At 54.3% G+C, this 23776-nt stretch overlaps 2 protein-coding genes across 2 annotated transcripts in view; both read right to left on the reverse strand.

The window, feature by feature from the left end:
* Nucleotides 1-443: 443 nt before the first annotated feature.
* Nucleotides 444-13782, reverse strand: TMEM98 (transmembrane protein 98). The gene is made up of 7 exons (XM_048517577.1): nt 13707-13782; nt 12504-12732; nt 7678-7809; nt 6825-6858; nt 6321-6436; nt 4571-4630; nt 444-1808 (listed from the first exon to the last, which is right to left on the reverse strand). Exons 1-7 carry the CDS (start codon nt 13780-13782, stop codon nt 1601-1603), a joined length of 855 nt encoding a protein of 284 aa, XP_048373534.1. The 3' UTR covers nt 444-1600.
* Nucleotides 13783-14444: 662 nt separating this feature from the next.
* Nucleotides 14445-23776, reverse strand: part of LOC125444852 (rho GTPase-activating protein 27-like) — a 54632-nt gene continuing 45300 nt past the window's right edge. The window contains exons 6-10 of the mRNA XM_048517579.1: nt 20873-20992; nt 20275-20342; nt 16777-16864; nt 14534-14638; nt 14445-14483 (exon numbers count right to left, since the gene is read on the reverse strand). Coding sequence (XP_048373536.1) covers nt 14445-14483; nt 14534-14638; nt 16777-16864; nt 20275-20342; nt 20873-20992 — 420 coding nt within the window. The remainder of the gene's footprint in view (nt 14484-14533; nt 14639-16776; nt 16865-20274; nt 20343-20872; nt 20993-23776) is intronic.

A 23776-nucleotide genomic window follows, 5' to 3' on the forward strand; every position in this document is an offset into this window, starting at 1 on the left:
TGTTGCTTCTTACTTCAGGTTTCAACCGTACAACTTGCGAAGAACCCACAAGTTGCAGAGGCAAGACAGCGCACAACCGGAAAGAAGGTGTGCAGCTCAAATGTGAGTTGAAGAGTCTTCCACAACTTTGTGACTTGGAAAGGATAAAATTCATCCATAGATAGAAGCCCTGTTCACAAATGACCATGAACACACACACAATCCACGTGCAGTACAAACTTTGTTTCTCTTTAAATGTGTTGAATAATTCTGGTGTTGAATGTGTGATTTTAACCCCACATCTACACTTGTACCTGGCTGCAGTGGACATCTGGTGGCTCTTTCTTACAAACAGATGTACATGTATTGTCGAAGGCTTTCACGGCTGGATTCAACTGGTTCTGGAGGGTTTTCCGGGCTGTGTGGCCGTGGTCTGACCACGTGGTTAGACCACGGCCACACAGCCCGGAAAACCCTCCAGAACCAGATATACATGTGTTCACCGTAACATATGAACAGCGACTTACTGTTGACATGGCAGTGGGGGAGTGGGGGGGGGGGGGAATCCTGGCCGAGTTTTCTTGCATGTACAGAAAAAATCTCTAAAAATGGTTACAAAGTCAATTTGCCCCACTTAGAAGTGGAGGAAAAGTTGGTTTTTATACCCCATCTTTCTCTCCTGTAAGGAGACCCAAGGTGGCCTACAAACTCCTTTCCCTTTCTCTCCCCGCAACAGACACCTTGTGAGTTAGGTGGGGGTGAAAGAGTTCTGAGACGACTGTGACTGGCCCAAGGTCACCCAACAGGCATTATCCTGTGCTCTTAACCACTATAGCTGCCTAGCTGAAAATGCTGGAAAAGTTCCAACTGAAAACAGGTACCGTGCACTGGTTTTGAGCTCTCTACGGTTTCCAGTCTGGGCAACTGGCCAGTCTAAACTCAAACCACAAATCACTAGAATACAGACCAGGATCCAGAACAGCAGAGCCTTTCAAGAGCATCGCAATCCAGGGAGGGGGGAAATATGAAAGCCCACTGGCCTGGGCTCCCTTGGACCATCTACCGTGTTTCTCAAAAATAAGACAGTGTCTTATATTAATTTTTGCTCCCAAAGATGCGCTATGTCTTATTTTCAGGAGATGTCTTATTTTTCTGTGTTCTGTTCGTCGGGCATGCTTCCAAACAAAAACTTTGCTACGTCTTACTTTCGGGGGATGCCTTATATTTCGCACTTCAGCAAAACCTCTACTACGTCTTATTTTCTGGGGATGTCTTATATTCGGGGAAACAGGGTAAGCTGTTTGGGGCCAGGCCAAAGATTTTCAGCATTCATCCCTTTGCCTCTCTGGCCTTATTTCCAGAGTTGAAAGCTCAACTCAGTCCCTCCTCTATTGTCAGAGAAGCGACCCCCCAAATCCCAAACTCTTTGATTCTGCTGTTCCACACCCAGGGGAGCCAGAATGAAGGGGCAACCAAGCAGAAATTCTGTTCCGGAGCTCTGAGAGGTGCCCCAGAAAGTAAAGCTATTCTAGGAAGGAGGCTGGTTGTCTTCCTTACTCCTGACAGGGCTGACGAGAGGGGGCAAAGAAGAAGCACGTCTGAGAGCCTCCGGCTGTGCCTGTCAAATCGTAGATTGCTCCTGGAGAAACCCCTCAGCGCCAGGGGCAACGCGCTCCGGTTCAGAGGCCAGGGCCGCCTCGCGCAGCACGGCCATGTGCTCCTCCGCCGCAGACAGCGACTGGTCGATCCAGTCCATGCCGCTGGGCGAGTGGCAGGCATTGCGGGTGATCAAGACCAGGTGGCTGACGGAGAGGAGCAGCGCGGTTGTCCTGCAAAGGAACAGGGGTGACCTCAGTTGGGCCAAAACGGAGGCGAAGTCGGGGCCCATCTTCTGCACCCGCCCTGTTCCCCTCCCAGGAGCAAATCACACAGCCCCAGCAATTGCTGCGCAAATGCAACCAACCTGTCTAAACTGGAGACACTGCTGATGCTGCACACGGAGCATCTCGGACCCCTGGCTTCCTTCCCCACCTCCAGAGTAGCACATTTAGGGTAAAGATTGGCCACACGACAGTGGTGCCGACGCTTCAGCTTAATATGAGAAGCTCTTGGTCTTGTTTCTCTACATATATTCTAAGGCTCATTCCACACATGCAGAATAATGCACTTTCAAACTGCTTTCAGTGCTCTTTGAAGCTGTGCGGAATGGCAAAATCCACTTGCAAAGAGTTGTGAAAGTGGTTTGAAAACGCATTATTTTGCGTGTGCGGAAGGGGCCTAAGATTTATGCGATCTGAAGAGAAACCAGAGTATTCTCTACATATATTATTCTGTATGATGCTGGAGGGGCTGGCATCAGAGCTACGCGCCACACTCACACAACACCTGGGCGAGAGGAGTTCACTCCCCAGTGCTAAGGTCGCCAACTTCCAGGAGGCACTGCTATCACAATTCATCTCCAGATGACCCCTTCCCCTGGAAAACATGCCTGCTTTGGAATGTGGAACCTACGGCATAATACTCTGCAGAGGCCCCTCCCATTCCCCAACCCCGCCCTGCCCAGGCTCCACCTCCCAAATCCCCAAGCATTTCCCAACCCACAGCTGGTAACTCTGCCCAGTGGCCTCTCTGCTCCCAGCAGCTCAGTAAAGGTAGACAACAATTCCCCACAGGGCTCTGCTGGAACAGCTGGAGCTCCTGACTACGCAGAGGACAGGAAGGCTGCCTACCAGCCCCTCAGCTCTTCCCCTTTCTCTGTCTTTAGCCTGGCCCAGGGGTCTGCAACCTGCTCATGGACTACAGATGTTCATGGGTCATGTTTAAAGTTTTGGTATTGACCTTCAAAGCCATTCGCGGCCTTGGCCCTGCTTATCTTAGGGACCGTCTCTCCCTATACCGCCCTTCTAGGGCCCTCTGCTCATTGGAGGCGGACCTACTGGTGACCCCAGGCCCCAAGGCGATCCGGCTGGCCTCTACAAGGGCCAGGGCTTTTACGGCTCTGGTCCCTACCTGGTGGAACAGGCTTCCGGGTGAGATCAGGGCCCTGCAGGACTTACAGAGTTTCCGCAGGGCCTGTAAAACGGCCCTGTTCCGCCAGGCATTTGGCCAGCCAGGATGATGTCAACTTCGCCATAAAGAACATCTGGCCTCCGTGGGTACACAAAGGGGGGAGGGAGGGATTGAAGCCATCTGCAAGTTTTAGTATTTTATGTATTATTATATGTTTTAAATTGTTTTTATGACTGATGGACACCGCCCTGAGCCTTTGGGGGAGGGTGGTATATAAATATGATAAATAAATAAATTCCCATCAGCCCCTGCCAGCATGCCAGGGGCGGATGGGAATTGTAGTCAATGGCTGTTGGGAATTGTAGTCCATGGCTGATGGGAATTGGGAATTGTAGTCCATGGCTGATGGGAATTGTAGTCCATGAACATCTGGAGAGCCGCAGGTTGTAGACCCCTGGCCTGGCCCCTGGCCACTTTGAAGGCACAGCTTAGCCCCGCCCTGCCTCTTAATGGCTCCCGGTAGAAAGTCCACAGGAACACTCTGCCCACCCCCCACCCCCATCACCCTGCAGTTTTCCCTTGAAGGTTTTTTTGGCTCCAAGGGAAAAGCTCCAGGAGGCTGTGATTTCATGCTCAGCCTCCACGGGATGTTATGGGGATGCTCCCATTTAAAACAACACTGGGAAGAACGCCCCCTTGTAAAAGCAGCGGGGGAGGCTTGCATGGGAAGTGGACGAGGGTATGTCTCCTAATCAACTTTTTAAATTCAGGAAAGTTCAGGAACAAGACACATCTCTTTTTGAGAGGAAAACACAGGCCTCTCCCCGCTCCTCTGTGGCTGTCAGCAAAGTTAACGGTGTCTTAATGTTGGCGGCAGTAAAGCTGCACTTAATATGGGCATCACTGGGCGTTTCCCCACTTACCTTTGCTGAGCGCTACTCTCAGCGCGCGGCATCTCTGGTGCGCGCCTGGGCGTCCCCATGCCATTTCGAGGAGTGCCAGGGATGCCTTGCGCTGAGGGGGCAGAGCTGGCAGCGATCCGGGCGGCTCGCGTTAATAGCTGCCACCCTGTAGTGGAAGCCGGACCCTGCGCTTCCACTTGAGGGAGGAAGTAGCAGTGGGGCTTAAAGAGTAAAAGTGGGGAAAGGGCCCCTGAAAAAGAGCAAAGGACCCAACCAGAAGAAATCATTTGAACTTCCAGCATTTCTCTAAATTGTTGGTGCCCGAGGTCCTGGTTTGGATTGGGATCACAGTGTATGGCGGGGTGACCACTTCTTTTTTCATGGCGAGAGGCCAGCCCAGGATTCCTTCCCACTTTCCCTACCTGTCAGTCCTAGCTGTGACTTCCCCAGAGCAGAGGAATGGCAGAAGGGGCAGGCTTTAGGCAGGAAATGATCTGTACATTTTGCCATCTGTTGATGGCTCTAGAAGGCCTGGACCCTGGGTGCCAAACATGTGGCCTGCAAGCCGGATCCAACCCCTTGAGAACTCATGAGCCAGCTGAGGCAGCCATATCCTCTCCCCTAGTCCTGGGGTGTCAGTCATCAAAGACAGTTAAATCCACCCAATGAAGCCTACTCACCTGGCGTCCAAAAGCTTTGGGTCCAGCGGGGGGTACATGGATCTGACAACATCATCGACCCTGAGGAAAATAAGGCAGGCTTTGGTAGAGAGATGGCTCCTCAAAGGCCTTTTCTAGCTCAAGTGTAACATGAATACGAGACTAATTCCCAGGAAAGAGAGGACAGAAAGAGCAAACGGATGGTGGTGGGGAGAGAGATGGCATGTACTGCACAATAAAATATACACCTTGACATCCTGAACTGATCCCACTTGGCATCCATAATCTTCCAGCAGTATCTGATCAGGTGCATCAAAGGTCCTCCCTACATTTCTGAAGAAGACACCTTAGTAGTTCAGTTCCTGGGGCAGGAGGATCTCTCTGATCTCCGTCAGATGTTTTTTGATCTCTACAAAATACACTTGTACAGAAATTACGGATGTGTTAAAGGCCAGGTTGCCAGCCTCCCGGCGGAGCCTGGATATCTCCCTGGATTTGGCAACAGCCCACCCTTCAGAATCTCACGTGCCTGCAGACTGCTGCTCCGCATACAACACAGGTGTCAAACGCGCGGCCCTCCAGATGTTATGGACTACAGTTCCCATCATCCGCAGCCCTCCAGATGTTGTGGACTACAGTTCCCATCATCCGTGGCCCTCCAGATGTTATGGACTACAGTTCCCATCATCCGTGCCTCCAGATGTTATGGACTACAATTCCCATCATACCCTGCCAGCATTGTGCTGGCAGGGGATGATGGGAACTGTAGTCCATAACATCTGGAGGGCACGGATGATGGGAACTGTAGTCCATAACATCTGGAGGGCTGCGAGTTTGACACCTATGCCATACATTAGTGACTCCAGAAAGGGGAAGTGTGGGAATGCTAATTCTCCGGAGCTGGTCATTAAGACCTCTGAACAGCCTTTCCCAGCTTGCACGTGTACGATGCTGGGGAACTCCCAGAGTGCACCATTCTGACAGCCGCATTGCTCTGGCCACTGTTATCAGGTGGATTTCCCATTTTAGGAATGGATTTTTTTTCTTTTTTCAACCTGGTAATAAAAACATGTTGACACCAAAATACAGCTACGTGCGACGGAAATCCCTGAACAGCTGTATGATTCCTATTAGCATGCCGGTGTAACCCCCATGCTCAGAATGGGTTGACCCAGAAAGGGGTGGAGACTCAAAGCAGCAGAAGGCTGCAGAGCTCATGTAGTTTGGAGGAGACGAGGCTACCAGACTCGGACCTTGATTGTATAAGCCCTTAACACCTTGTTAAGGTAACTGCAATGTTGTTGGGAACTAGTGGGAAGGTAGTTGTTTATTTTTGCTATGTTGTAAATGTTGGAGTTTATTGTTTCAGGGTTTCTTTTTGTGGTTGTAATGGGTGAGAGTTCTCCTGGAAACCTTCATCATGTTGAATCCTGTTCACCAAGCCCTTGGAGTCTTCAGGAGCCAACCCACTTGCAAAGAAGAATTGGACTTGGCAGTATCAGTAGACTGTAAATATAAGGACTTGAAAATGCAACCTGAACGGGACCTTGAAGTGTGATGTTAAATGTTGATGTTATATGTTAAGAAAGTAAACCATTTTGTTTTTAACATTTGTGGTTGCAAACTCATTCCAAGTTCTGCCCCACAGAACCCACAGTTAGAGGTTACACAGGCATAACCAAAAGCCATCCCTTTGGCCCCAGAGTCTGCTTGCATCCCAAGAGCCCCTGCCATGGCAAATTCTACTTCACCAGCATCCCTTGGCTCTCACCTGGGGCTGATCCGCTTGGCGACCACAATGATGTCACTTAGGCTGGCTGGCAACTTCATTTGGGCCCCCGAACCCATCGTCATGGCAACCAGCTTTTCTGTGAGGGTGTGGCAGATCTGTCCCAAGGAGAGATGCAAATCAGTGCGGCCAACTTGGCCTGTTTCTCTCGCCCTCCCTGCACCTCCCACAGAAGAGAAGAACAGTTTGGATTTAAACCCCAGCCTTTCTCTCCGCTAAGGACTTACAAACTCCTGGAGAGAGTTCTGAGAGAACTGGGACTGGCCCAGGGTCACCCAGCAGGAATGCAGGAGCGGGGAAACACATCCGGTTCACCAGATCAGAGTCCACAGCTGATGTGGAGCAGCGGGGAATCAAACCTGGTTCTCCGGATTAGAGTCCACCTGCTCTTAACCACTGCGCCACGCTGGCTTTCACAATACCCTGGACCAAATGCCTTCTTTAAGGGCATGCTGCCCCTAGAGCTGTCCAAAAATAAGAACTTACCTTGAGAATAGCAATGCAGTGGGAAACCAGGCCCCTGAAGAAAGAGGAAAGGGCCACAAGTTAGAGCTTCATCACAGCAGACACTGCCAAAGGACTGCTTCGCTTTTCAGTCTCCTCTTCAGAATCTGGCCCTCTTCCCATAATGCACCTCCCTAATCTCCCTGCCAACAGCATTCAGCTCTTCCTCTTCCTCAGAGGCGTATCTAAGGGGAAATGGAGCCTGGTGCAAAATCTGAGTTTTGCTCCCCACCCCTCAGCTCGTTTGTGTTTTTTGTATTTTTTAGTGTTTTTTCAGTTTTCAGCCTGCAGGGGGCGCAGTTTGTAGGCTAGCAGCATCAAAATTTCAGAGCGTTTTCAGGAGGCTCTCCTGATGATACCAGTCAGGTTTGGTGAAGTTTGGTTCAGGGGGGCCAAAGTTATAGACCCTCAAAACTGTAGCCCCCATCTCCTATTAGCTCCCATTGGCAACAATGGGGGATGGGGCACCCCCTTTGGGAGTCCATAGCTTTGGACTCCCTGAACCAAACCTCACCTAACTTGGGTAATATCATCAGGAGAGTCCCCTGAAAACTCCCTGAAATGTTGATGCTGCTAGCCTAAAAACTGCGCCCCCTGCAGGCCAAAAACTTTAAAACACTAAAAATACCCAAAAAAACCCCTGAAATTTTTGCTGCCCCCCCCCAGACCCCCCCACCCCGGTACCCTTGTAGCTACACCTCTGCTCTCCCTGCACTGTTATTGAGCATTCAATTACTGACATTTTCCCATCAGGAGACAGAAGATTCCCTGACATACAGCAGCTCAGGCAGCGGCTTGAGGGGCAATTACAGCAATTGGCAACCCTATGACTCACGAAGCATCTTCAATCCAGTCTTCGTTCTCCAGGATTGCTTCAATATGTGGGTTTGTTATCACCACGTTGTCCAGCTCCAGTTCTGAGGGTTCTGACTGGGTCTCCATTGTGCTCATCAGGTCAACGATGGGTCTGGAAGGAGAAAGGTCAGAGCATTCAAAGGGAGCCCAAGAAGGCAAGAGGGCTTTTGTTGCCGTGGTGTTTCCACTTAGAAGAAGAAGAAGAGTTTGGATTTATATCCCCCCTTTCTCTCCTGCAGGAGACTCAAAGGGGCTGACAATCTCCTTGCCCTTCCCCCCTCACATCAAACACCCTGTGAGGTAGGTGGGGCTGAGAGAGCTCCGAAAAGCTGTGACTAGCCCAAGGTCACCCAGCTGGCGTGTGTGGGAATGCACAGGCTAATCTGAACTCCCCAGATAAGCCTCCACAGCTTAAGTGGCAGAGCGGGGAATCAAACCCGGTTCCTCCAGATTAGAGTGCGCTTGCTCTTAACCACTATGCCACTGCTTCTCCTATTCAGGGCTTTTTGACTTCAGCTCTTTAAAATCAGAGTTGCCATCTAACCAAGACAAAATGGCCAGGTATCTCTCTCGGGTCTTTTATAGTAGCTTGATCCACAGAGGTTGACAGATTATATTTTCATATGGGCTACTGAAAGCACAAGAGCACCCGGAGATGAAAAAAGTTGGCAACCCTAAACATTAAAAGGTCAAAAAAGTGCTTCCACTTTCATCATTTGGGGTTTTCCCATTATTTACAGTTCCTCTTCCCTCACAACATTTCCTAGCACAAGAGAACATGGGTAGAATCTCATGGGCATCCTTGAAGAGTGAGACAAAACATCATTTCCATAGAGATTAATCCGGAGTGGAGTCCCAGAACCTGTTTTTAGCTTCACACTTGGAACACACAGCAACGTTCTACAACAGGGGTCTGCAACCTGTGGCTCTCCAGATGTTCATGGACTGCAACTCCCATCAGCCCCTACCAACATGGCCAATTGGCCATGCTGGCAGGGGCTGATGGGAATTGTAGTCCTGTGGGGGGGGGGGGGGGTGTGGGAGGGGGGGGGGTGGGGGGGGCGGGGGGTGGGGGGGGGGGGGGGGGGGGGGGGGGGGGGGTGGGGGGGGGGGGGGGTGGGGGGGGGGGGGGGTGGGGGGGGGGGGGGGTGGGGGGGGGGGGGGGTGGGGGGGGGGGGGGGTGGGGGGGGGGGGGGGTGGGGGGGGGGGGGGGTGGGGGGGGGGGGGGGTGGGGGGGGGGGGGGGTGGGGGGGGGGGGGGGTGGGGGGGGGGGGGGGTGGGGGGGGGGGGGGGTGGGGGGGGGGGGGGGTGGGGGGGGGGGGGGGTGGGGGGGGGGGGGGGTGGGGGGGGGGGGGGGTGGGGGGGGGGGGGGGTGGGGGGGGGGGGGGGTGGGGGGGGGGGGGGGTGGGGGGGGGGGGGGGTGGGGGGGGGGGGGGGTGGGGGGGGGGGGGGGTGGGGGGGGGGGGGGGTGGGGGGGGGGGGGGGTGGGGGGGGGGGGGGGTGGGGGGGGGGGGGGGTGGGGGGGGGGGGGGGTGGGGGGGGGGGGGGGTGGGGGGGGGGGGGGGTGGGGGGGGGGGGGGGTGGGGGGGGGGGGGGGTGGGGGGGGGGGGGGGTGGGGGGGGGGGGGGGTGGGGGGGGGGGGGGGTGGGGGGGGGGGGGGGTGGGGGGGGGGGGGGGTGGGGGGGGGGGGGGGTGGGGGGGGGGGGGGGTGGGGGGGGGGGGGGGTGGGGGGGGGGGGGGGTGGGGGGGGGGGGGGGTGGGGGGGGGGGGGGGTGGGGGGGGGGGGGGGTGGGGGGGGGGGGGGGTGGGGGGGGGGGGGGGTGGGGGGGGGGGGGGGTGGGGGGGGGGGGGGGTGGGGGGGGGGGGGGGTGGGGGGGGGGGGGGGTGGGGGGGGGGGGGGGTGGGGGGGGGGGGGGGTGGGGGGGGGGGGGGGTGGGGGGGGGGGGGGGTGGGGGGGGGGGGGGGTGGGGGGGGGGGGGGGTGGGGGGGGGGGGGGGTGGGGGGGGGGGGGGGTGGGGGGGGGGGGGGGTGGGGGGGGGGGGGGGTGGGGGGGGGGGGGGGTGGGGGGGGGGGGGGGTGGGGGGGGGGGGGGGTGGGGGGGGGGGGGGGTGGGGGGGGGGGGGGGTGGGGGGGGGGGGGGGTGGGGGGGGGGGGGGGTGGGGGGGGGGGGGGGTGGGGGGGGGGGGGGGTGGGGGGGGGGGGGGGTGGGGGGGGGGGGGGGTGGGGGGGGGGGGGGGTGGGGGGGGGGGGGGGTGGGGGGGGGGGGGGGTGGGGGGGGGGGGGGGTGGGGGGGGGGGGGGGTGGGGGGGGGGGGGGGTGGGGGGGGGGGGGGGTGGGGGGGGGGGGGGGTGGGGGGGGGGGGGGGTGGGGGGGGGGGGGGGTGGGGGGGGGGGGGGGTGGGGGGGGGGGGGGGTGGGGGGGGGGGGGGGTGGGGGGGGGGGGGGGTGGGGGGGGGGGGGGGTGGGGGGGGGGGGGGGTGGGGGGGGGGGGGGGTGGGGGGGGGGGGGGGTGGGGGGGGGGGGGGGTGGGGGGGGGGGGGGGTGGGGGGGGGGGGGGGTGGGGGGGGGGGGGGGTGGGGGGGGGGGGGGGTGGGGGGGGGGGGGGGTGGGGGGGGGGGGGGGTGGGGGGGGGGGGGGGTGGGGGGGGGGGGGGGTGGGGGGGGGGGGGGGTGGGGGGGGGGGGGGGTGGGGGGGGGGGGGGGTGGGGGGGGGGGGGGGTGGGGGGGGGGGGGGGTGGGGGGGGGGGGGGGTGGGGGGGGGGGGGGGTGGGGGGGGGGGGGGGTGGGGGGGGGGGGGGGTGGGGGGGGGGGGGGGTGGGGGGGGGGGGGGGTGGGGGGGGGGGGGGGTGGGGGGGGGGGGGGGTGGGGGGGGGGGGGGGTGGGGGGGGGGGGGGGTGGGGGGGGGGGGGGGTGGGGGGGGGGGGGGGTGGGGGGGGGGGGGGGTGGGGGGGGGGGGGGGTGGGGGGGGGGGGGGGTGGGGGGGGGGGGGGGTGGGGGGGGGGGGGGGTGGGGGGGGGGGGGGGTGGGGGGGGGGGGGGGTGGGGGGGGGGGGGGGTGGGGGGGGGGGGGGGTGGGGGGGGGGGGGGGTGGGGGGGGGGGGGGGTGGGGGGGGGGGGGGGTGGGGGGGGGGGGGGGTGGGGGGGGGGGGGGGTGGGGGGGGGGGGGGGTGGGGGGGGGGGGGGGTGGGGGGGGGGGGGGGTGGGGGGGGGGGGGGGTGGGGGGGGGGGGGGGTGGGGGGGGGGGGGGGTGGGGGGGGGGGGGGGTGGGGGGGGGGGGGGGTGGGGGGGGGGGGGGGTGGGGGGGGGGGGGGGTGGGGGGGGGGGGGGGTGGGGGGGGGGGGGGGTGGGGGGGGGGGGGGGTGGGGGGGGGGGGGGGTGGGGGGGGGGGGGGGTGGGGGGGGGGGGGGGTGGGGGGGGGGGGGGGTGGGGGGGGGGGGGGGTGGGGGGGGGGGGGGGTGGGGGGGGGGGGGGGTGGGGGGGGGGGGGGGTGGGGGGGGGGGGGGGTGGGGGGGGGGGGGGGTGGGGGGGGGGGGGGGTGGGGGGGGGGGGGGGTGGGGGGGGGGGGGGGTGGGGGGGGGGGGGGGTGGGGGGGGGGGGGGGTGGGGGGGGGGGGGGGTGGGGGGGGGGGGGGGTGGGGGGGGGGGGGGGTGGGGGGGGGGGGGGGTGGGGGGGGGGGGGGGTGGGGGGGGGGGGGGGTGGGGGGGGGGGGGGGTGGGGGGGGGGGGGGGTGGGGGGGGGGGGGGGTGGGGGGGGGGGGGGGTGGGGGGGGGGGGGGGTGGGGGGGGGGGGGGGTGGGGGGGGGGGGGGGTGGGGGGGGGGGGGGGTGGGGGGGGGGGGGGGTGGGGGGGGGGGGGGGTGGGGGGGGGGGGGGGTGGGGGGGGGGGGGGGTGGGGGGGGGGGGGGGTGGGGGGGGGGGGGGGTGGGGGGGGGGGGGGGTGGGGGGGGGGGGGGGTGAGGGGGGGGGGGGGTGGGGGGGGGGGGGGGTGGGCGGGGGGGGGGGGGGGGGGGGGGGGGGGTGGGGGAGGCTCCTTCTTATGTTCTTATGAGAGGATTGCCCCTTGCGGGATCCCACACATGAATGAGTGGCGTGATGAGGTACTCTTCCTGAGTGCTACCCTTGGTTCTCAACCCTGGAGAAATGAGCCCAGCCAGTGTAATGCTGTCCCACCTGCCCCCACGCCAGCAAGGTGGTGAGTCAAAAGATTGTGGCTGACTGTATCGAACACGGCTCTCAAGTCAAGCAATAACAGCAGCCTCAATCCGCCTCGGGCCAAGGATCTCCAGAGATTGTCTGTGAGGGGGACCACTGTGGTCTCCAACTTGTGGCCAGGTCAGAAGCTGGATTAAAACGGGTCCATAAGAACAAGCCAGCTGGATCAGACCAGAGTCCATCTAGTCCAGCTCTCTGCTACTCGCAGTGGCCCACCAGGTGCCTTTGGGAGCTCACAAGCAGGATGTGAAAGCAACGGCCTTCTGCGGCTGTTGCTCCCGAGCACCTGGTCTGTTAAGGCATTTGCAATCTCAGATCAAAGAGGATCAAGATTGGCAGCCATAAATCGACTTCTCCCCCATAAATCTGTCCAAGCCCCTTTTAAAGCTATCCAGGTTAGTGGCCATCACCACCTCCTGGGGCAGCATATTCCAAACACCAATCACATGTTGCGTGAAGAAGTGTTTCCTTTTATTAGTCCTAATTAATTAGTCCTAATTCTTATTAGTCCTAATTCTTATTAGTCCTAATTCTCCAGAGCTGATGTGTCCTCCAGAAAAACCTGAAACTGCTCCACAGAGTTCTCTCAGCTACCTCACCCAGGAAACAAAGACGGGACATTGGACATTGGTATTTTGAAGGATCTGTCAGACCTAAAGGTGGTTTGTTCAAGAGCAGTATTACTGCTGCCTCTTCCTTCAGACCCCTTGGGAAGACCCAGGAGCCCAGGGACAGGTTGGTAATGGCTCCCGGGGGGACCGTACCACATCTCTGCTAGCTGACAGCTGTTAAGATGGGCACGGATGGAGAGGCTTCGCAGCTTCGCAACTATTTTGTCAACATCAGTCTGGGAGAGATGGCTGAAATGGTTCAATCTGGGACGTGAAGACAGAGAGTTCCTCCTGGTGGGTTTTTAGCAGAGGCTAAATCAGGGGTCTGCAACCTGTGGCTCTCCAGATGTTCATGGACTACAATTCCCATCAGTCCCTGCCAGCATGGTCAATTGGCTAGCATGGCCAATTGGCCATGCTGGCAGGGGCTGATGGGAATTGTAGTCCATGAACATCTGGAGAGCCACAGGTTGCAGACCCCTGGGCTAAATGGCCATCCGGCAGCAATTCTGACTCTGTGACTCACTAGAAATTCAGGCAGATTGGGAGAGGGACATCAGGAAGGCATGAGCCAGTGCTTGGCTCTTGGGCCCTTTCTTATAGGCTCAGGGTAATGTCGACTGCCACTTTGGGGTCAGGAGGGTCAGGCCAAATTGGTCCAGGGATCTCGGTTGTTTTATGCCTTCCTCGGGGCAGAGAGCACTGATGGGGGTGGGAGTGGCTGTGAGCTTCCTTTAGATGAAATGACCCTTCAGGTCTCTTCCAGTCTATATTTCTGTGTTTCTAAGGCCCTTACTTTGCAGCTTACAGGATGCAGCACAAGACAGCCCCTCCCCCCCAACCTTGTTTTAAACGAACACCATCCTCACTCAGGGTGGCGGTAAGCTGAAATGGGCTGGTGCTGGTATAAATGCGGCCACACAAACACCTTCCGTCTTCTGCTTCAATGACAGCCCCCCCCCCACCCCCCCGAGGATCAGTACTGGTAAGAAATGGCAACTACTTTCTCCCCATTGACATTTCAGAAGTGAGAGGATTCCACTCTGCCCCCAGCAGCTTGCTAAACCGACAGGGTGAAGTAATGCAACTTTGCAGCAGGCGGACAAACACTGCAAATCTTCCTGCAACCTCTTGCAGCTTTCTTTTGAACAGGTGTTTGCAGAAGGACAGCCAGAGACTTCTAATCCAGACCTGCTCTGGCCAGCCGTCTGGGGCCCGGCTGCTCCCTCTGTGCCACAGCTGGGCAGCTGTACTCCTTGCCATCCATCCCTCCATCCCTCCCTCCCTCCCTCCCTCCATCCCTATCCTATCCTATCCTATCCTATCCTATCCTATCCTATCCTATCCTATCCTATCCTATCCTATCCTATCCTATCCTATCCTATCCTATCCTATCCTAGGGGTCTGCAATCCTATCCCAGGGGGCTGATGGGATTTGTAGTCCATGAACATCTGGAGAGCTGCAGGTTGCAGACCCTGTGACTTCCTTCCTTCCTTCCTTCCTTCCTTCCTTCCTTCCTTCCTTCCTTCCTTCCTTCCTTCCTTCCTTCCTTCCTTCCTTCCTTCCTTCCTTCCTTCCTTCCTTCCTTCCTTCCTTCCTTCCTTCCTTCCTTCCTTCCTTCCTTCCTTCCTTCCTTCCTTCCTTCCTTCCTTCCTTCCTACCTACCTACCTACCTACCTACCTACCTACCTACCTACCTACCTACCTACCTACCTACCTACCTACCTATCGCCCGCCCGCCCGCCCGCCCGCCCACCCGCCCTTCCGAATAGGGCTCAGGGCAGCGAACATCAATAGGGACTAAATAAAATAATACAATAAAAACAGTACAATCGATAGAATAAATAGTCATACCAATTAAGACTTAAAGAAGCAGAGCAATAGACAACAGATGGCGATAAAACCCCACAAAAGACACCCGTGGGAGGTCACGACGTTCCGGTCACAGCCGGAGGAGCTCGGAAGAGCTATGAGAACAAGAGCCAGAAGTCACCTGGGCAGACGGCCACTTCCTTACCTCCAGGCAATGTTTCCTGCTGGACTTGTCCTTGGGGGCCCAAGAGAGAACTGCTCCACGAAGATCCACTGTGTGTTCCGGGCTGCTCAGCGCAGAGGGATGTTTCTGGAGAGGAAGGGAAGGGAGAAGTGTTGGGATTTGCACGTGTCTGTCACAATTCAGATAGAAAGGGGTTAACCACTTGCATGCTAATTAGATACCGAGGTCAGAATTTTATGGTCAGCTCAACTGATTAAGCCACAGGTGTCAACCTCCCGGCCCTCCAGATGTTATGGAATACAGTTCCCATCATCTGTAGTCCATAACATCTGGAGGGGCGCGAGTTTGACACCTGTGGATTAAGCGATTGGTCAGTTACCTCAGTCTGTACTAGGATCAAAAGTTATTCTTTATTTTCTTCCATGTAAACCCTTCCTGTTAGCAAGCAAACTCTTTTATATAAAAGCAGCAACGGTCTCAAGGTCTCTTATTCCGTACTCTGCTAAAAATTAAGTTTATAATCCAACAAGAAGACAGTTGTGGTATCCAAGTCCCTCTTGTGTTTCTGATCACAACAGCAAGAAGAATCCCCCAATTTGTATAGCAATCAACTTGGTTCCATCCCACAGAGAACAGCCCTCCAGATGTTATGGACAACAGTTCCCATCATCCCCTGCCAGCATGATGCTGGCAGGGGATGATGGGAACTGTAGTCTGTGACATCTGGAGGGCCGTGAGTTTGACACCTATGCCACAGAGCAACTGTGCTCTACTCCCATCAAAAGCTCCACTCGGCCTTCCTGGAGCTTAGGGCACCCATCATCCACACAAAAGTCGATATTCAGAGTTATTTTTACACACGGGCTCCAAGTTTCTCTACGCTTTTCATGAAGAGCCAACCGTTTTTAAACTGGTAAGAAAACAAGAGCTCAAAAGGGAGGCCCAAGAGTCACAACACTTTTCACAAAAGCTGGGCTGTGGAGATTTGGAAAGCCCTTCAGATCCAATTCTGGAGGCCGGCCACCAAATGGGACCAGGGGACTCCTCAGAATTACCTCTGACCGTCAAATTACAGGGATCAGCCCCCCTGGAGAAAATAGACTTTGGAGGGTGGGCTCCGTGGCCTTGTACCTCACTGAGGTCCCTGCCCTCCTCAGGCTCCATTCCCAAATTTCCAGGAGCTTCCCAACCTGGATCTGAAGAAGTTGGATTTATACCCCACCTTACTCTCCTGTAAGAAGTCTCCAGGAGGTCTACAAACTCCTCTTCCCTTCCTCTCCCCATGGCAGACACCTTGCGACGTAGGTGAGGCTGAGACAGTTCTGAGAGAACTGTGATTAGCCCAAGGTCACCTAGCAGAATGTAGGAGTGGAGAAACAAACCCAGTTTGCCAGATAAGAGTTCACCACTCATGTGGCGGTGTGGGGAATCAAACCTGGTTCTCCAGAATAGAGTTCACCCGTTTTAACCCGCATACCATGCTGACAGCCCTTCTCCACCACCCCGCCCCCCATTCCCCGGCCAGTGAAAAGGGAAGACCAGGCAACCCTAAACCCAGCGGCCATCTGGAGTCTCTCCTCTACCATCTGTCCCCTCAGAAGATTAAACCTGTTCCACCGGGCTTTTGGTGAGGCCGGCCGCGGATTCCCCCTCTGGGATGCCCCTGTGTTGCGTGCCATTCCATCATCGGCACGCCCAATATAACATCTAATCTATACTGCTCCCTTGCCCGGTCTTGGTTTGGGCACCGTATACTTCTATGATTCTGTTATAATTTTGTTGTATCGTATTGCACTGTGTTGATGCTGCTATTTTTATGAATGTTGTAAATTGTTTTTAACCTGATTTAATTTATTTTATTCTGTGTACTGTTGTTTTGGCCTATTGTATGTAATACTGTTTCTGGCCGACTGTACACCGCCCAGAGCCCTTCAGGGGTGGGCGGTTTAGAAATTTGACAAACAAACAAACAAACAAACAAACAAACAAACAAACTAACTAACTAACTAACTAACTAACTAACTAACTAACTAACTAACTAACTAACTAACTAACTTGGAACATATATTCAACCTGTGTACAGTGTATTGAGCAATTCTCGTGTTACAGTCAATGCACGTACAGCCGAATGAGTCAATTCTCTGGTAAAGTGAACGCTCGTCTCTTTCTTGCAGATGTCTGCACGGACAGAAAAGTTGCACCTGCTCCCGTCCTAACTTCTAAGCGGGGCTTTTCTCTGTCCTTAAAAGAGGCCAAAGACTCACCACGCTGCCAGAAGAGGAATGCTTCGAGTCCTTGAAAAACGTCAAGACACCCCCTTCCAAAACGGTCCACGAGGAACTCCAGTTCTTTCTTGGAGGAGAAGAGAGAGAGGGCCCAGGATGACTCATTCGAGCGGCATGAAAGACAGAGATGGAAGAAAGAGATCCTGGCTGCCCTCAGTCCTCTGCCAACCGTAACCCCTGTTCCTGCCTCACCCTGCTCTGCTGCGGCATTTAGGCCAGGGGTCTGCAACCTGTGGCTCTCCAGATGTTCATGGACTACAATTCCCATCAGCCTCTGCCAGCATGGCAATGGGAGTGTCCAGGGTGGGGGAAAGAACCACTGTCTGTTAATAAGTAAAGGGTGCAATTAGCAAGCTAGGTTTACATGTGCTAATTGCACCCTTTACTTGTTAACAGACAATGGTTCTTTCCCCACCCTGGACAGTCCGAACAGGTATATATACTCCACTTGCTTTCCTACCATCAGATCCTCTGAAGATGCCAGCCACAGATGCAGGCGAAACACGGCCATACAGCCCGGAAACCACACAGCACCCCAGTGATTCCGGCCGTGAAAGCCTTCGACAATACAGTGTTAAGAAGGTCAGAAGAGCCCTGCTGGGTCCACCTCTGCGGCCCATTGTGTGCAGCATCTAGTTTCACACAACAGCCTGCCCGCCAATTGCCCAGCAGAGCTGAGGCCTGTCCCTGATGCTGCCTCCTAGCCCTGCCGTTCAGAGGTTTGCGGCTTCTGGACATAGAGGTTCCCTTTATTTTCAGCAGCTAGCAGCCCTTGATGGGGTTGTCAGCCATGTACTGACCTAATCCCCTCTCAAAGCCCTTTGTGTTCATGGCCGTGACGAAATCCACTTCAATAAAGCCCCTGTGCAGCAACGCCATCCCCCCACCTCACCCACGCAAGGGCTGTGTCATCTGTGTAAAGGAGGGATTCAGGACTTTGTGCCAGGACGAAGAAGAAGAAGAAGAAGAAGAAGAAGAAGAAGAAGAAGAAGAAGAAGAAGAAGAAGAAGAAGAAGAAGAAGAAGAAGAAGAGGAGGAGGAGGAGGAGGAGGAGGAGGAGGAGGAGTTTGGATTTATATCCCTCCTTTCTCTCCTGTAGGAGACTCAAAGGGGCTTACAAACTCCTTTCCCCCTCACAACAAACACCCTGTGAGGTAGGAGGGGCTGAGAGAGCTCCGAAGAACTGTGACTAGCCCAAGGTCACCCAGCTGGCGTGTGTGGGGAGTGCACAGGCTAATCTGAATCCCCCAGATAAGCCTCCACAGCTCAAGCGGCAGAGCGGGGAATCAAACCCAGTTCCTCCAGATTAGAACGCACCTGCTCTTAACCACTACGCCACTGCTGCTCCCAGTTTAGGTTAGTGGTGGCAAACCTTTGGCACTCCAGATGTTATGGACTACAATTCCCATCAGCCCTTGCCAGCATTGGCATGCTGGCAGGGGCTGATGGGAATTGTAGTCCATAACATCTGCAGTGCCAAAGGTTCGCCACCATGAGTTTAGAAAATAAAATAAAAGATTAAAATAGTAATTAATGTTATGTGTTTGGGTTAAGGTTAAATCACTATGAAAGTATATAGAGATGTTATAGGGGAGAGAGAAAAGATGAGAGGGATATTTTAGCATAGCACTGTAAAGGGGGAATTTTGTGGGGTCAAGTCTAGGGTTAGGGGTGGGGGAGGGAATAGGGATGGGACCGACTTGAAGGGTAGAGTAAAGGGGTTAGGGTTGGGGTTGGGGTCATGTGAAGGGAGTGAAGGAACAATGTGACTAGATTAGGGGGGTAGGCTAGATTAGAGAGATTGGGGAGGAATTCACCATTTTAGGGGTTAATGTATAAATGTGGATGTTCTATGTGGAATGTTTTTATATACTGGAAATTAATAAAGCTCAGGATGCTGCCGCCACCACTCCCCCTCTTGTCTGCCCCACAAGCAGCAAGTCTTTGGGGAATGATAATAGATCCCACCATTTTAAAGCTGTTCCCCTAAATCTAGATCAAGTCACTTAGCTTTGGTTTTTTAAAAAATATATATCTACCTTTAAGGAGTCTCAAAGTGGCTGACAATCACTTCCCCCCCTTCCCCCCCCAACACACACATAACAGACATCTGTGAGGCAGTGGTGTAGCTACCACAGGGAAGGGGTGTGTGCGTCGCACCAGGCGCGCGCCTGGGGGCCCCCAGAAAAAATGTAATTTTGATATTTTTAGTGTTTTAAATTTGTCAGCCAGCAGGGGGTGCAGTTTTTAGGATAGCAGCACCAAAATTTCAGGATATTGTCCGGTGACACTGCTGCTGACACCAGCCAAGTTTGGTGAAGTTTGGTTCAGGGGGTCCAAAGTTATGGACCCCCATTGTTTCCAATGGGAACTAATAGTAGATGGGGCTATCTTTTGAGGGTCCAAAGTTATGGACCCTCAAAAGGAAGCCCCATCTACTATTAGCTGAACCAAATTTCAATGAACCAAACTTCACTAAGGATCAGGATAGTCTCCTGCTGATACCAGCCAGGTTTGGTGAAGTTTGGTTGGGGGTGTGTCCAAAGTTATGGATCCCAAAAGGGGGTGCCCCCATCTCCCATTGTTTCCAATGGGAGCTAATAGGAGATGGGGGCTACCCTTTTGAGGGTCCATAACTTTGGACCCCCTTAACCAAACTTCACCAAACGTGGGAGGTATCATCATAAGAGTCTCCCAAAGATACCCTGAAAATGTGATGCTGCTAGCCTAAAAACTATGCCCCTGCAGGCCGAAAACTGAAAAAACACTAAAAAATACAAAAAACCACAAACGAACATGGGGGGGGGGGGGAGCAAAACTCCGATTTTGCACCGGGCTCCATTTCCCCTAGATACGCCTCTGGAGGCAGGTAGGGCAGAGAGAATTCTGAAAGAACTGTGACTAGTCCAAAGTCACCCAGAAGACTTCACGTGGAGGAGTGGGGAATCAAACCCATTTCACCAGATTAGAATTTGCCGCTCTGAACCACGACATCAGGCTGGTTCTCCCAATGAAGAAGAAGAAGAGTTTGGATTTATATCCCCCCTTTCTCTCCTGCAGGAGACTCAAAGGGGCTGACAATCTCCTTGCCCTTCCCCCCTCACAACAAACACCCTGTGAGGTAGGTGGGGCTGAGAGAGCTCCGAGAAGCTGTGACTAGCCCAAGGTCACCCAGCTGGCGTGTGTGGGAGTGCACAGGCTAATCTGAATTCCCCAGAGAAGCCTCCACAGATCAGGCGGCAGAGCTGGGAATCAAACCCGGTTCCTCCAGATTAGATACACGAGCTCTTTAACCCCCTACGCCGCTGATGGCCTTACTCTCCTTGCCTACTTTCCAGTCAAATTTTTTAAAAAATGTTTCTTTTCCCTGAAAAGCTCAGTGCACTTTAAATTATAAGTCCTGTGCTTCTCAGCCATTTGCTGAGACATGGAGGAAAGCCACAACGCAGAGGGACGCAGCAGGCAAGATGCCCTTACCTCAGGCGCTTCCCTTTCTCAGCTGTTTTGGTCCGGTGAAGCACTCCTGCCTTTTCAAGGATCTTGAACTGAGGAGAAGAACCAAGAAGAAGGCATGTTGGGGTATAAGACGTCTCCTGGCTGCGGGTGCCCTAGAGAAGCATCCCTTCCCCTGCTCCCATTCTGAAAGGAACCTTCCCAGCTTTGTGGTTCTGGGGAGCCCGAGAATCCTCTTTTGCGCTATTGACATATGTCACATGGAAGAGAAACCAGAGGAAAGGAATTGCCTCCGAACCCTCTGACCTATGTAGATTTCACAGGTAGACAGTAGCTAACATACAGCTGGTGGTGGGATCCAGCTGGTTCGCACCACTTTGGCAGAACCGGTTGTTAAAATGGTGCTTGTAAACAGCCAGTTGTTAAATTATGTGAATCCCACCACTGCATACGGCTCCCCAGCGCTGCAATTTTCAACTCGGAGCTCTCGGATAAAGGGGAGGGAAGGAGGGGCCTTCCGGTCTACAGGAGGGGTTTCTCAGGCTGCTGCTTGGGATGGGGGGGGGGGAGAATTAGGTTCTTGGCTCCCCATCAGCCCAACACCCCTCGGAGGCTTCCTTACCTGCTCCTCCTCCCTTGGAGGAGAGAAAGCTGACTGGTTGCTCGACCAGTTCCCAAAGGGGCTACTGCCCAGGCTGGATCCACTGCTAGTGCTGTGGTGGTGACGGCAGGAGACGGGTACCTGAACAGGGGCAAGTCCAACATGCAGGAAACCACAGGGTGCAGGTTCAGCAGAACCGGTTGTTAAAATGGTGCTTGTAAACAACCAGTTGTTAAATTATTTGAATCCCACCACAGCTCCATCCCCCACATTTTTATATGGCTGATGCAGAGGTGGGATCCAGCAGGTTCTCACCAGTTCCCGAGAGTGGGTGACTAATTGTTTGTGTGTGCCGAGAGGGAGTTACTAATTGGGTCTGCTTTTTTGTTAGAAATTCCATTAGGTCCAAAAATCATCAAGTCCTGTTGTTTCCTATGTGGCTGGTTAGCGAAGGTAGAAAACGGGATAACTCTCCCTGTTGTCGGGCTGTTTTAAAAACATGTTTTAGAAGTATGGTAAAGTTTCTTATTTAAGGAAAGTCTCCTTCTTTTGATTTCTTGACACAAAATTAAGTATTTGAAAGTATTAAGTATTTGACAGGCAGTCAATTAGAGGAGAAGTAGCTGTTTCTGTTGGCAGTAGACGATAGGACTTGCTAAATAGACAGAAAGATACCAGCTGGAAATTAGGAACTTTTTTTTACAGTAAGAGTTTTTTACAGTAACAGAGAAATTATTAATGCCCCGCCCCCAGAATGCCCGGCCACGCCCCCGTCGTGCCCCGCCCAGCCCCATTGGCGCTACGCCACTGTTTGAATCCCACCACCATGGGAACTTGTTACTAAAATTTTTGGATCCCACCACTGGGCTGATGGCATATTTAACATAGCCAGTTACAAAAACTGAGTGCAGCTTGCACTACCTCAAAACTACAACAAACTGTTGCACTCAAGCTGATGTGAAATGTTCCTTACGATTATCTATCCAGTTTTGTCGTCTTATTTCATTTCACATATCTTCATATTACATGTATAAATCCAAAATTCATAATTCATAAAGGATATCCATCCATATTTCGTAATTCCAAATTCATAATTCATAAGAACAAAAATCTATTTTTTCAGTCATCCATACACCAGAGTATGAATGAAACTATATTTCTGATGGTATACAGTTCTAAAAACATTGTTACTGATGTACAATATTTCTGGATTTACTTTCAGATTATCCGTAGGAAGCCTATACAAATTAGATATATTAGCATATATTGCTGAAGAAGTAGTCGAAAAACACGACTTATGGGCAAAGCGTTTCCTGTTTGCTTAGATATGGTACTTAAGTGGACTGCCAAAAACTGGATAATGATGAAATAGAACGTATATACTCCGGTGTATGGATGACTGAAAAAATAGATTTTTGTTCTTATGAATTATGAATTTGGAATTACGAAATATGGATGGATATCCTTTATGAATTATGAATTTTGGATTTATGTATGTAATATGAAGATACACGAAATGAAATAAGACGACAAAACTGGATCGTAAAGAACATTTTATTTCACATCAGCTTGAGTGCAATTGTTTGTTGTAGTTTTGAGATATTTAACATAGTCACCTGAAATATCTTATTCCTTTGCCCCACCAATCAGCCATAGAAGAGTGGTTCTCAACCTTCCTAGTGCCGTGACCCTTTAATGCAGTTCTTTATGTTGTGGTGACTCCCAACCCTAACATTTATCCATTTTACAGATGGAGAAGACTGATGCAGAGAGTCTTAGGCGACCCCTGTGAAAGGGTTGTTCGACCCCCAAAGGGGTCGCAACCCACAGGTTGAGAACCACTGCCACAGAATGAAAAAGTTCATTTTGATATGCCAGAATTCGATAACAAGAATGGATCCACTCTCATGTACCTAACTGTGGTATAGGGCGGTATAGAAATCCAAATAATAAACAAACAAACAAATATCAAAATTAATTTCTTGGTGGTACAGCTCATTGGAAATGCACAAGAGTAAGTAGGGCGGTAGGGCGGTATACAAAACCCATAAACAAACAAACAAACAAACAAACAAACAAACAAACAAACAAACAAACAAACAAACAAACAAACAAACAAACAATATGCCATATATCTACCGTATAAAATGTGCGTGAAAGGAGCAGACTTTTTAAAAATTTATGCCTTGTATCACAAAAACATTAATGGATAAAGGCATTACTGGTTTTGGTGATTTGTAGGGGAATTTATTAGCTTTCCAGCAGTGCTTTAAAAGCTGAAATTGGTCACTTGGTTCACAATGTATAGCTCAAGTTGCAAAAGGCAGAAAAAATTGGCTTCAGCCATTTCGATGACAACATAAAAAGCATACGAGACTAATCAGAATGAGTTGTCATTTCAAAATATATCATTCACAGATGTACACAGTGGTGGGATTCAGCCGGTTTGCACCATTTCGGCAGAACCGGTTGTTAAAATGGTGCTTGTAAACAATCAGTTGTTAAATCATTTGAATCCCACCACCGGAACCGGTTGCTAAATTATTTGAATCCCACCACTGGACGTACACCTTTCAGAAAAACATGAAGAAGTTTTGCCACCTTTTGCCTAATACCAAGATGTCAATTTTTGGCTGTAGGCCCACTACAGGCTGATATGGAGACGGGGGCCCAGAACAGGTAGTCAGAGGAGCTCTTTCAAACACCTGGTGGAACAGCTTTGCTCTACCTCTATCCCACCAGCAGCTTTGCGGCTGTGTTCTGCAATATTTGAACAATTCAGCTAGTCTCCAAGGGCAGCCTGTGCGCAATGCACCGCAGTAGTCTAATCAGTATATAAGTGGGGTATGGATAACTGTGGCCAAATTTCGCTATACTAGCTGAAGTGGAGAGTTGAGCCTCCATCTGTAGACCTGAATTTTAAAG

This window comes from Sphaerodactylus townsendi, linkage group LG15, assembly GCF_021028975.2.
Source record: "Sphaerodactylus townsendi isolate TG3544 linkage group LG15, MPM_Stown_v2.3, whole genome shotgun sequence".
NCBI classification, from domain to species: Eukaryota; Metazoa; Chordata; class Lepidosauria; order Squamata; family Sphaerodactylidae; genus Sphaerodactylus; species Sphaerodactylus townsendi.

Excerpts from the sequence above, each read along its gene's own strand:
- TMEM98 (XM_048517577.1), bottom strand. The coding sequence starts at position 13,782 with ATGGATGGCAAGGAGTACAGCTGCCCAGCTGTGGCACAGAGGGAGCAG. Across the intron at positions 4,631-6,320 it reads GCCAAGCGGATCAGCCCCAG|GGTCGATGATGTTGTCAGAT; the intron begins GTGAGAGCCAAG and ends TATTTTCCTCAG. Across the intron at positions 1,809-4,570 it reads CCAAAGCTTTTGGACGCCAG|GACAACCGCGCTGCTCCTCT; the intron begins GTGAGTAGGCTT and ends GTTCCTTTGCAG.